The sequence below is a fragment of the Ammospiza nelsoni genome, chromosome 25 (assembly GCF_027579445.1).
Source record: "Ammospiza nelsoni isolate bAmmNel1 chromosome 25, bAmmNel1.pri, whole genome shotgun sequence".
In the NCBI taxonomy this organism is placed as follows: domain Eukaryota; kingdom Metazoa; phylum Chordata; class Aves; order Passeriformes; family Passerellidae; genus Ammospiza; species Ammospiza nelsoni.
Window position 1 is genome coordinate 1107065 of NC_080657.1, and position 12936 is coordinate 1120000.

Below are 12936 nucleotides of genomic sequence, written 5' to 3' on the forward strand. Positions count from 1 at the left end.
TGATATTTAAATGAAATGTTACTACTTGAATGGATAAATAGAAAGGAATTAAAATACTAAGCTAAATACAATTTAGAAGTTATATTCTTTTTAAACACTGCATTTAATTGCTCTTTTTAAGCCTACACCATTCTTTATGGATAGATGAAAAAGAGGCAGGGGGAGCAGCAACAATAGGAACTGCAAGGGAGATGGAAATGTGGAGGGAAGGCCTGGCCCATCCAGAGGTCCTTTATCAGCCCTGGAGGCAGGAGATGGAAATAGGTGTGAGAGAAGATAAGCAGTGACTCAGGCCCTGAATGTATTTAAAGAACTTCTATTAGTGCTAAGATTAAAAGGCACTCAGAGGTCACCAAACCCAGGTAGAAGCAAGATTTGGATGATAAAGGAGGAGGCATTAAACCCTGGGGAGCTGCACCCCTGCAGGACATCAGGGAAAATCCAAGTGAGTGAGGATCAGCACGTCCTGAGTCCTGGTCTGTGGCTCCTCAAGCACCAAATTCACGCAGATGGACTTTGAAAAATGCCTCTGTCCAGAAGCTTCTTGGAATTTATCACACACGTTTTAGTAACAGGTGATCCTCAGCATTCCAGCTCTGGAGGAGGTTTACAAGCACTTGAGCACACAATGACATTTGTGTGAAGAAACAAAAGGTTCAGCACACAGGGAAGGGCAGGAGCTGCTCTGAAACTTCCCCTCCCAGGAGCTGGAGCTGCCCTGCCTCAGGTCAGACCCTGCACAAGGGCAAGGAAAGATTCATCAATCTCCAACTTCACTGTGGGCACCTCAGCTACTGCAGCTGCAGCACAGAAAGATTCACAAGCCCCTTCCAGAAAAACCTCAGGTTTCAGAACTGAGGTGATTTCAGAAACACAGCTGGAGTTTTTACAACAATTCCACAGCAGCAACGCAGCAAGTTCCCAGTGATTAAAAGGGGATTGGAACTGGGTGCTTTGTAAGGTCCCAACCCACTCTGATTCCATAATTATGGAAAGGCAAGGAGCCCCCAGGATTCCTCAGATGAGCTCTCACACCACTACAGCTCCTTCCCCAAGTTAATCAAACCTGCTGTTCATTTCTTGCAGGGCCTTCAAACACTCCACTTGTTCTGACCAGCAATTTTCACAGCAAATATTGAGTTTGAGCTTCTCCATTTTCCCAAAACACTGCCCAGGTAAGGATGTTAGACTCCTGCTTGGCAGGAACTCCACAGGAGCATCACTAATTAAAGGGCTTTTCCTGCTCCACCAGGCCAGTTAAAAGCCCCAATTTTTCCAGAGCCAGCACAGTGGATCAAACACTTTCTCATCTCTGAACACTCATTAATCCTGCACAAAACAAAGCTGATTAGCAAATGTAAACGTCCAGATAAAAATAGCCAACATCTGTTTAAATTTAGAAATTTATTTTGTTTAATCCACAAGCTTTATATAGCTTTAGTTAAAAAAACAAAAACAAAGAACAGTGAAAACATGACAATATCCAAAGTTCAGGTTCCTCTAAACTTTCAAAGAACACAGCTCTGAAAGTTGCTCAGACCATTCCGAAGAACCGTAACGAGACAAGATTTATGAATGGGGCAACGACAGCTCACAAACAAAATTTATGGAACTGAAGGAATTATTATTTTTTTTCTGGGTCTGCTGATCATGGAAACTGCCCTTTAAAAAAAGAACATAAAAATACAAATGAAATTCCAGTGTTCCAAATCAACATGTTACATCAATATAAACCCACAGTGTCCTGGTAAACAACATGCTTTCATTTATGTACCACTCTAAATTGCTATTCTTGATTGGCTTTATGGAGACTATACAGGCAACAGTAGAAAGCATTAAAATAGAGATGTACTTCCTTGAATTCTGCAGTGGTTTTACTCCTGGGCAAGCCTACAAACCACAAAGGTTAGTAGCATCATGTAAGTGATACAAAAAGAAGTCAAATGAGCCCCTCACAAATTCTGCTCAAGGCTCTGCTGGATTTCAAAGAAATGAGGGAACTGACGGTCATGTTTCAAACCTCCAAAACAAATTCCTACTGCTTCTAAAAAGTCTCACTCTAAATGAAATTATGCTGTCAATGAAAGAATGTCACTAGTACACTGTGGACACCTTTTGTAATGTAAATCCATGCCCTTTGTACATGGTGAACCTCAACCTAGCAATTATTACAACAAATGTTATATTCTAAAGCTCAAACACATTTAGCAATTTGAAATTGAATTCTGAGTACAAACCAAATAAAATGTACATTATATCAAAGGGTTGGCCTAGGAGGGGGGGGACACCTGCGCCTTCCTCATGGACCTCAGGGCCTTCTCCCGCAGGTGCTTTTCGAGGTCATCCAGGTTGTCCTCGGGTTCGCTCTCAGTCTCCTTCAAACAAACACAAAGAGCTGCTTCAAACACCCCAGGCTGGCCAGGCTGAGCCCTCCCAGCACTGAAATCTCCACAGGGAATCACACCCCCCAAATCTCACTTTGGAACTGGGGCTGTCAGAACCCCAGGAGAGCAGGGCACACCCACCCTTGACAAAGTCCCAAATTCTCACCTTTTTGGGTTCTGTCTCTGCTTCCTGCTCTCCCTGTGCTGAGGTGGTGTCTGCTGGAGCCACAGCAGCAGCTACTGCAGCTGCTGCTGCCTTCTCCTTCTTATGCTTTTTGTGTTTCTTGTGCTTTTTATCCTTTTTATGCTTCTTATCCTTCTTTTTCTTCTTCTTCTTGCCACCACCTTCTTGATCTGAATTCTGTAGTAAATAATTCAATAGATGTTACAACTCATCTCTAAGGCTTCAAAGTTTACTGGCAAAGAATGGAACTGCCCCTGGGAAACACCTTAGAAGAGGAGGTGAAGATACCAAACAATCTGTTCTCCTCCCACTGGGAATACTCTGGGTTTGCACATAGGATACTGACCATAAATAAGCCCCCCATACTTTGTAGACCATAAAACTCATGTACACTCATGAAATGGGACAGACTTTTTCCCAGAAGTCTGATTTTCTATAGAGCGCTATTTTCTCCCACACTTGGAGATGTTAAGCTTGAAAAATTCATGTTACAAATTGTTTTTAGAAGTTTTTAACAATGAAGAATGACCCCAAGCAGTTTCCCCCCTGTGAATAACCCTGGGGCTGCTCAGCAGCTCAGCCCTCCCAACCAGAGGCTGTTTTATGAGCAGACAAATACCCTGGCAGGTGATGGGCTCTGAGTTGGGCTCTTGGCCTTTTTTGCAGGTGACCAGTTTGCAGAAGGAGAGCGAGAGCGGGCAGGAGATGCAGGTCCTGGGTGTTTTTTGGGAGCTGTCTCAGGTGACCCTGACGCAGAGCGGGATGAGGACACGCGCCGGGGGCTGGGGGTGGAAGCCCTGGGGAACACAGAGTCAGAGGTGAGACAGAGCAAGGCAACATCAACACAAGAGCCAAAAGAACATCTTCGCTTTAACTTGGTCAGACTGCACTTAGAACATTTAAATTGATTTTAAAAAATAAATAGATAAATTGCTTTGCTGGTGTGATAAAAAAGGCAAAACAATCCAATGGCAGAGTGGATCCATAATGCAGAGGGATAATGCAGCCTGAAAAGCTGTTAAACAACCCTGCTGCTGCTCACAACTGACTGCTGCCTTTCTGCTTGAACTAAGTTATAATCACATTAAAAGCCAAGAGAACAGCAATGCTATTTAAATGTGCAAGGTTTTCCATTCAGCTACATTTTCCTTCTGAAAAAATTCATAAGCCAGCACCACACTTCTCACAGTCTGCTCAGAAAAGCAGCATCTCACTAAAGCCAAAAATATTTACAATCTTAGCAGTTTATCATGAATGGTCACTTATGGAATTATTTCTGAGCTGATGAGAAGTGTTGGTCCCCTTCCACAGTTAGGTTTAAAGACACAATTAGGTTTTCTTTAAAGCCAGCAATTAAAGGGAAGGATCTGGGGAGACCTTGTGGCACATTTCAGGGTCTTATGAAAAGGAGGGAGAGGGGCTTTTAATGCAGGCAGCACAAGGGGGAATGGCTTCCACTGCCAGAGACAGGGTTAGATGGCAGACTGGGGAAAATTTCTTCCTTGTGAGGGTGGGGAAGAAATTTGCACAGGGTACCCAGAGCAGGTCTGGCTGCCCCTGGATCCCTGGCAGTGCCCAAGGCCAGGTTGGATATTGGGGCTTGGAGCAGCCTGGGACACTGGAAGGTGTCCCTGCCATGGCAGGGGTGGCACTAGAGGGGCTTTAAGGTCCCTTCCCACCCAAACCATTCTGGGATTCTGTGATTCCTTAACCACTTCCACTGCATCACAACTAAACAACAACCCCTCATCAAACCCCAAGCAGACAAGATGGGTGTCTTTACTTTGTTTTCTTGGGCTCTGGCGTTCTGGACACCCTCCTGATGGGCCTGCTGCTGGGTGATGGTGACTGTCTCCTCTGCGGCGACGCCGACGCTCCCCGGCGCGGCGCCGGAGGGCTGGAGGAGGGGTGGGAAGCTCGAGGCCGTGGTGAAGGTGAATGCCTTTTGTTTTGTGGTGGAGAACGTGTTTCCCTGTTGGATCTGCTGGGAGGAGACCCCTTCCTGTGCTTGGAAGACACGGAAGGGGAGCGCCGCTTGGCAGTGGGGGAGCTCCTCTGTTTTGGCGGTGGGGAGTGGGAGACTCTGCGCTTGGACTGGGGGGAAGGGGAGGCCCTTCTTTTGGGAGGGGGAGGAGGAGAAGCTGTTCTCCTCTTGGGAGGGGGAGATGGGGAATATCGCCTCTGGATCGGGGGGGAGTATCTCCGTGGAGAGGGAGAACGTCTGCGCGGGGGTGGTGATGGAGACCTGCAAAGAGAACAAACGGTCAGGGGTCACCCAGGCACGGACATCAGTCAGCAGTGCCCTGCAGTGCACCCAAAGAGGGGGAAAAGGACTCTAGAGCTCTTTAAACTTCTCCGAATTTAAATTCTAGAATTCTTTAGAAGTCAAAAGAGTTTAAAATAAAACTCTTTAAATCCAGAAAGGTTGTGGTTGCCCCATCCCTGGAAGTGTCCAAGGCCAGGTTGTACAAAACTTGCAGCAACCTGGGCTGGTGGAAGGTGTCACCACCCATGGCAGGGGGTGGGACTGGATGATCTTTAAGGTCCCTCCCAACCCAAGCCATCCCATGGTTGTGTAACTCCAATTCAGGATCTGCAGCACCAACCCAACAACATCCAGGCCATGCACCCACCACACCCAACACAACACAGCCCCCTCAGCTTCCCAGTGAAGGAACTGGGAGCAGAGCCCTTTTCCCATGCCCAGAGGAGGCCCAGAGCAGGCAGGGGGTGCCCGGGGGGGTCGGTACCTTCGGCGAGGCGGGGACGGCGAGCGGCGGCGCCGGGGCGGGGGCGCCGGGGAAGGGGAGCGGCGCCGGCGCGCGGGGGGCGGCGAGGGGCTCCTCCTCCTCCTGCTGCAGAAAACAGGCACCCATCAGGAAATGCAGCCGAGGCACCAGCTGCTCCCACTACACAGAATCTGCTCCTTCATGCACCTCAAAATGGAATTCTACTGGGAGCACCGATGGAAAGAAACGTACTTGAACCTTTCTGAAGAGTGTGAGATGATGAGTGTCTGACTGTGCCCCTGAGCCCACCACGGTGTCTGACTGTGCCCCTGAGCCCACCACGGTGTCTGACTGTGACCCTGAGCCCACCACATCAGCCAGGACACGATTCCACATCTGCACAACCTGATCCATCAACACCTTGTAGCCAAAGAAAGACCAAATGGTTGGAATAAGTGATGGATCACATGCTGATTTTGCCTTGGGTGGAGGTAATTTTCTTCACAGTGTGAAACTGTGCTCCATCTGAAATCCAAAATTATTTATTTCTTGAAATGCAGTGAAAAGAAAAAAGAGAGGCTGCTAAACTGCAGCTCTCTGGATTAAAACTGTTCACCAAATGAGCCATTTTCTACTTTGCAGGGTTTAACAACAGACTTCTGGAAAAGGGAATTTTAATCCAACGCATTCTTGCATAGAATTTTAAAGGAAAGGAATACTGGCAAAGTGAAATATTCCCTTTTTTTAAAAAAAGCAATTAAGATAAAATGACTGGATAAGGGAAAATTGAGAGCAATTAAAAAGCAAATCAGTTCATTTACATTAAGTGAGATCTGATTTCAAACATGCTGGGTATTGTTCTCCAAGGCAATGAAACACACTTTTATAGATAAGAGTTTGCTTCAAAATACAATGTTCTTTTATGATCCAAAAATCCCCCAGCCTTCAAATGTACCAACTGTCCTAATTAAACATGTATTTATGCAACAGGCAGTACGTGAATTCAGTGTGTTGCAAAACAAGATCAAAGCCTTTGAATCCCAACCTGTTTTCCACAGAAATGTTTGACAGGATCCATAATTAGGAAGGTCTGCATTGGTGAGGGAGTCATCCTTATCTCCTACATCATTATGTGTGCTGGGAGTATCTGCTAGCTAAGGCTTAATTACAGCCTGCTCAAGGGTCATTACATCCAATTAATAAACCCATCAAGCTTCCTGCACCTTTCTGTATTTCTAGACCAACACAGAGCAAAAAGTGTCACAAATAAAAAAGTCACTGCTGTTTTACTGATTGTCTACTTCCAGTAGTTTCAAATATCCCTTGAACTGAGAAATGAGAGTTTTGAAAACTCCAATCATCTCTGACCCAGAAGATCAAGATCTTAATTGCTTATTGCAAGTGTGCAGGAGGGTTTTGAGTCAGTGGCAGCAGGAACCCAACACTGCTCACCCAAAGCTGGGTGTCTGGAGCAAGGAGCCCCTGAGGAACATAACTGTTCAGCTGTTTCCAGGCATCAGTGGGATGTAACAGCATCAAAGTTACTGATGTCACAGGCTGATGTGAATTAACAAGGGGTGAGCAGTGAGGGACACAGAGCAGGTGCTGCTCCTTCTGTTTTTGCCAGTGAAATGGTTCCAGGTCCAACAAAAGAAGGAGCACATCAGTCTGAATTTCCGTCACTGTGAGTGTGCAAGTGTAACGGACAAAAGGACGGCAAATACTTATCCATGCCAAAATAAATGACAGCCTGTTTAAGAGATGAATTTCTAACCAACCTTTTCATCACTGGTGATTGCCACCTCTTTTCCATCTGCATCCTGAGAGCAGTGGAGGGAAAACAAAACAAAACAGAACAGATCTATCTGCCACGGGTCTGAGGCAAAAATGAACACCATCAAAGAAAGGTCAGAGCAATTTCTGCCAAATGAGTGTAATGGGAAGGAAACCTTGAAAGAAGTCTGGGCAGAGTGGGCATGACTTGATGTGTATTTGGTGAGAGTTGCAGAGATAGACATAAATACCAGGAAGGGATGAGCTAAGCTCAGGAGTTACCGAGGGGAGGAATCCTTCTGGCGCTTGCGGGGCGAGGGGCTGCGCGAGTGCGAGTGCCGGTGGCGCCTGCCCACCTCCCCGTTCTTCACGTTCGACCTCTTGGGCCTCTCCTCTTCTGAGGAAGATGAAGAACCAGAATCTGCAAACATAGAAAGAATCACTCTCTGGAAAATGATCTTTGAGACACTGGTCACTGCTGCAGTTCAAACCAACCTCATCTCCCATAAAACGAGAACCCAAAATTTAAAACAGATTGACTGAAGGTGTTGGCTGAACTTAATGATAAAAAAATCTACTGGGTAAAAAAAACTGTCCCCATAAAATTTGGCTAGACAGGTAATTTAAAAGGTGAACTGCAGCTGCTTTTTGAAACTATGTGGACAAAAATACCAGGTGAATTTACTGATCTCAAGCATAAAGAGTCCAAAGTAAGGAGAGATGATGTAATCCACAGCACACAATATTTGTGCGTGATGTTAAGAGTTTAGAAGCGCAATTTTAAAGATGCAAACCCATTAAGAAAAGATGTAATGACCTTTAAAAGTCACTTTTATTCCTCCTGAGTAATAATTAAAGTGACCTCGTTATGAGTGGCAAATCTGTAATTAAGTTTACAATAGCACTGCAGAGCACAGAGCAAATAGTTTTAATCTGTATTTGAACTTAACTACTTCCTGCAAAAGGAAACTACAACGCAGTTTTCGGGAATTTCTGTGCTCCATACCAGATGAAGACTGTTGATTTTGCCTCCTGTACTGACGCCTCTGTTGGACAGAATCTGCTGCAGCCATTTTGCCTCCTTTGTCTTCTTCTGAAAGGACACACAAGGACAGGGCACTTAAACCAGGGATAAAGATTTGCCTATGCAGGCAGAAAGAAAGTTATGGACAGCAGACCATCAGGTATGGGGTTTTCCCTCACTCAAATCTTAGGATAACATAAGGCTGAAATACACTTCGGCTGAACTTTCATTCCAAGCAATCTTGGATAGAAGGAGGCAGCAGGAGTGATCATTTTTAGAGTTCTGAAAACTCTTGCCTTCAGTGCCAGACTTCCTGGAAGGCTCAGCACTTCCCTGCCCAAGTATTTCTGACTAAAAACCCCACACCCAGCAGCAGAGCTGAGAAGTCAGAGCCGTACCTGATTCCGACAATTCTGCTTTCCTGGGCTTGGGTGCTGGCGAAGGAGACTCTCTTTTCTCACTGCTCTTATGCTTGGGCGCTACAAGACAAAAAGAAACAGCTCAGCTGCAATTCACACCGTTCCTTCAACAGGCACACGTGAACAGCAGTCCCAAAGGGAACCCGGCTGTGATGGTGCCCTCACCTGAGGCCCTGCTGGGCGAGACGGAGCCGCGGCTCTTGCGGGCGCGGTTGGACTGCTGGGGCGTGGGCGAGCGGCGCGGCTTGGCCGGGGGGCTGCCGGGGGGCGAGGGCCGGTGGCGGCGCCGGGGGGGGCTGGCAGAGGGGGACAGCCGGCGCGTTTTGCGGGGGGGGCTGGACACGGGTCTCTTGGGAGGCTTCTTTGGTGGAGAGCGGGAGCGCGACGAGGACGAGGAGGAGCTGCTGCCGGACAGCGAGGCCGAGGAGCGTCTTCTCCTGCAAATCAAAGTCACATCAGCTCCTGCCCTGCCACGGTGGGGAACATGTCAGCACAAAGAACAAAGAACTGCGGTTGTTTGCAAGCACAGACACTGAGCCACAGACAACAGCACTTCCCAAACATGGTGGACTGCCTGCAACACTCGGTTTGGAGAAGAGGAGGATAATGACCAATCTTTCACAGTTATTCTTAACTATAATAGTGAGCTAAAAGTTGTTAGTGTCACCTTCACTGGCTTTCTGTCAATCTACAGGCTACAGCTAAGCTTTGCCCCTGGAAACAATTAGTTTTGGTTGGGCTCTGTAACTTTTGGGTGGTTAAGAGAATTGTCTCTGTTAGCACGTGTCACTTAACGATCTCCAGAGCAGATCTGGGTAAGAGCTTAGTGTGCAAGGACACTAAAATGTTTTACACCAGGAGGTGAAAATTTCAGACAACTTAACAACTTAACAATTCAGAATCCATCTATTCATCCTTATGTTTTAGTTTTTCATCTTTACTTTGCAATTTTAAAAGGTAGGGCCTCAGAATTCTGCGGCAAAATTTGTGGCAAGTTCTGTTGCAATTGTGTACCTGCAGAATCCACCTTTGGCTGCAGAATTCCTGAGAACCTGGAAAAAAGAAACCCTACCTTGAGTGAGATAAACATTTGCTGAAAGGGTGCTCTTGTACATCTTGCAACATACATGTTTGATACTTTTCACAGTTTTCCCAGTAACTGTGTGAAATGAACATATTGACAAACTCAGGAAATAGTCATCACCTGTCACAGAAAGGAAGAGAAGTGCTCCTTCCTCAAAAGCAACTGCTGTACACAAAAGAAGCATCACTTTGATTCTCTTCCTATGAAAAGGATCAGAATCTATTCTCTCCCCATGAAGACAAATGTCTATTTTGACACTGCCAAAAGCACATCATTTACTTTGCAAGGCAGCTAAGAGCTTTGCCTCTACAGCAATTCTTATGCTGTGAAAAATGTGACTTGCAACACCAAAGGGCAAATCTTGAAGAATCTTAAGGAAGAGAACATGAAGAAGAAACATACTTCAAGTCTAAATTTAATTTTAGGTGATAGAAATACAAGTCACAATTAAAAATTCCTAACAAGTAAAATTCCCAACTTGTTCTCATTTTTTTCCCCCAGTCAGGAAAGAAAAGTACTAAGACTTAAGCAAAAAAGCCCTAAGGGCTATCATGTCAGCCTGTGCTGGGAACTACCCAGAGCCATTTGAAGAAGCAAAAAAGAAAAAAAGCTCTGAAATTGCCACTTTTCAACAAGGTGGAATTCTCATCACTACCCTAACTCAGAATAAATAATTTCACATCTGCAACCGTGTTCCCCCACAGCACACTCAGGAAAAGTGACAGTGCAGTTTCTCCATCACTCTGATCACACACCTGCCACTGCTGAGGTGAGATCAACAGGGAATTTTGCTAACACAGCTACAGTTCCCTTTAACTTTGCAGGTTTAGCACTTCAGCTGTCTCAAAAAGCAGGGCTCTTACCGCCTGACGGGGGATCTGCTCCTCCTGTGCCTGGGTGGGGGAGGCATCCTCCGGGGTGGGCTCCTCCTGCGCGGGGACGGCCGGCGCCGCGGGCTGGGTCGCCTTCTAGGGGAGTAAGACCTGTCACAATCAGAAATTCCAATGAAAAGCAACTATCTAACTTCCAGAGTTGAGGAAATGTATCCTCGGGGCACTGAGTGCAGAGTTGTTTTCCTCCAAGTGCACTGTATCAAGGCTGTATTTAGGTGAGGATGCCAAATGTACAGACACAATCAGGGCTTTCAAGTTTAACAATGTCACTCCATTAAGTAGTAGAATAATTAAAAAAAGGAGGTAAAGAAAGCATTTTTCAGCATCAAACCCATGTCCTAAAGAAAGGCTACACAATTCTCATTATCAATATTAAGCAGCTGAATTCCTTCTCTGATCAGTGCTGGTCACCATGAGCATCTTCTCATAAATCAATACAAACAAAACACTCCCAAACACATTTATACACTAAATGCATCCTTCTCATTTGGCCCAAAACATCCACAGCTCAACACCTCTAAAAACATCACTGACCAAGAACATTAGGTGGCACCTGCAGCAGAAAATATTCTCAAGCTTCACAGTCAGCCCCTGAAGCCCTACCTTGACCGTGATCTATGGCGCCTTCTGGGTCGGGAATGAGATGGAGAACGGGACCGGGACCTTGACCTGGACTTGGACCGAGATGGGGATCTCTGACGGGTCTTCTCCTTCTCCTTCTCCCTCTCCCGCTCCCTCTCCCTCTTTGAATTACGTTCTGGTGAAGTTTCCTTAGTCTCTGGTACAGGTGGTTCAGGTTTAGGAGCTTTTGGGATATCACTGTCAAAAATAAGGACTTCATTTGTAAGCATATACAAACCACAGTCTGCATTTTAGAAGCTGCCAAGATATTCCCCTACAGCAAACATTCTCCTGCCCATTCTCTGACAAACTGGTCCAGAATTGTGAAAAGAGTTAGAATGCGGTACAATGATTCAAAAAGAGTAAGTAACATAGAAGCTACATGATGACAACCAGCTGGAAGTCAACATGACATTGTCACAAGTGTCAATGATGAGCAGGACAATGAAATCACAGCGGCAGCAAAGCACACTGCCCTTAGAATTCTGCAGAGGACAAAGAAACCTCACTGAAGATTCTAAAATAAATGCTTTGACTGTTGCAGGGGCACAGGGAAGAGCAGGCACTGCCCAAACCAAGCTCCAGTGAGGTATCAGAATAATAACTCCATTTTTTAAAGGCAACACATGGCTCTACACACAGAGCTCTCACCTGTTTGAAGCTGCCTCTTGCACAACGGTCTCCTTTGGTTTCACGGAGGGCTCTGGCTCAGGAGTGGCCTCTTTCTTCTCGGGGGCAGGGGTGGCACTGCGGCTCTTGGTGCGGTGGTGGGGGGAGCGCGAGTGGCTGCGCTTCCGCTCGCGGCGCACGGGAGACGATCGCCGCCGCGGGGAGGGAGAGCGAGACTTGCGTCTGGGGAGAGACAGGGCACTCACAGCCTGGGGACAGACAGGGCACTCACAGAGCACTCACAGCCTGGGGACAGTCACAGCACTCACAGCCTGGGGACAGCCAGAGCACTCACAGCTCAGGGACAGCCAGAGCACTCACAGCTCAGGGACAGTCACAGCACTCACAGCCTGGGGACAGCCAGAGCACTCACAGCCTGGGGACAGTCACAGCACTCACAGCCTGGGGACAGCCAGAGCACTCACAGCTCAGGGACAGCCAGAGCACTCACAGCTCAGGGACAGCCAGAGCACTCACAGCTCAGGGACAGCCAGAGCACTCACAGCCTGGGGACAGCCAGAGCACTCACAGCCTGGGGACAGCCAGAGCACTCACAGCCTGGGGACAGTCACAGCACTCACAGCTTGGGGACAGTCAGAGCACTCACAGCCTGGGGACAGCCAGAGCACTCACAGCCTGGGGACAGCCAGAGCACTCACAGCTCAGGGACAGTCACAGCACTCACAGCCTGGGGACAGTCAGAGCACTCACAGCCTGGGGACAGTCACAGCACTCACAGCCTGGGGACAGTCAGAGCACTCACAGCTCGGGGACAGTCAGAGCACTCACAGCTCGGGGACAGTCAGAGCACTCACAGCTCGGGGACAGTCAGAGCACTCACAGCTCGGGGACAGTCAGAGCACTCACAGCTCGGGGACAGTCAGAGCACTCACAGCCTGGGGACAGTCAGAGCACTCACAGCTCGGGGACAGTCAGAGCACTCACAGCTCGGGGACAGTCAGAGCACTCACAGCTCGGGGACAGTCAGAGCACTCACAGCTCGGGGACAGCCAGAGCCTGGGGACACCCAGGGACACACAGCACTGCCTGGGGACAGCCAGAGCCCTCCTCACCCAGCGACACCCAGCACTGCCTGGGAACAGCCACACTCAGAGCCCTCCTCACCCAGGGACACCCAGCACTGCCTGCAGCACTC

General features: G+C 47.6%; 1 protein-coding gene across 4 annotated transcripts in view; it reads right to left on the reverse strand.

The window, feature by feature from the left end:
• Positions 1-1389: 1389 nt before the first annotated feature.
• SRRM1 (serine and arginine repetitive matrix 1) overlaps positions 1390-12936 on the reverse strand; it is a 17745-nt gene continuing 6198 nt past the window's right edge. Inside the window, exons 6-18 of one of the 4 annotated variants that reach the window (XM_059488710.1) lie at positions 11763-11963; positions 11094-11309; positions 10461-10565; positions 8679-8950; positions 8493-8573; positions 8077-8163; positions 7353-7491; positions 7076-7117; positions 5319-5423; positions 4352-4813; positions 3188-3365; positions 2551-2745; positions 1390-2375 (exon numbers count right to left, since the gene is read on the reverse strand). In XM_059488710.1, coding sequence (XP_059344693.1) covers positions 2271-2375; positions 2551-2745; positions 3188-3365; positions 4352-4813; positions 5319-5423; positions 7076-7117; positions 7353-7491; positions 8077-8163; positions 8493-8573; positions 8679-8950; positions 10461-10565; positions 11094-11309; positions 11763-11963 — 2188 coding nt within the window. In that variant the 3' untranslated portion in view covers positions 1390-2270. Of the gene's footprint in view, positions 2376-2550; positions 2746-3187; positions 3366-4351; positions 4814-5318; positions 5424-7075; positions 7118-7352; positions 7492-8076; positions 8164-8492; positions 8574-8678; positions 8951-10460; positions 10581-11093; positions 11310-11762; positions 11964-12936 lie in introns of all 4 variants that reach the window. The other 3 variants (XM_059488709.1, XM_059488712.1, XM_059488711.1) reach the window with 3 other exon arrangements.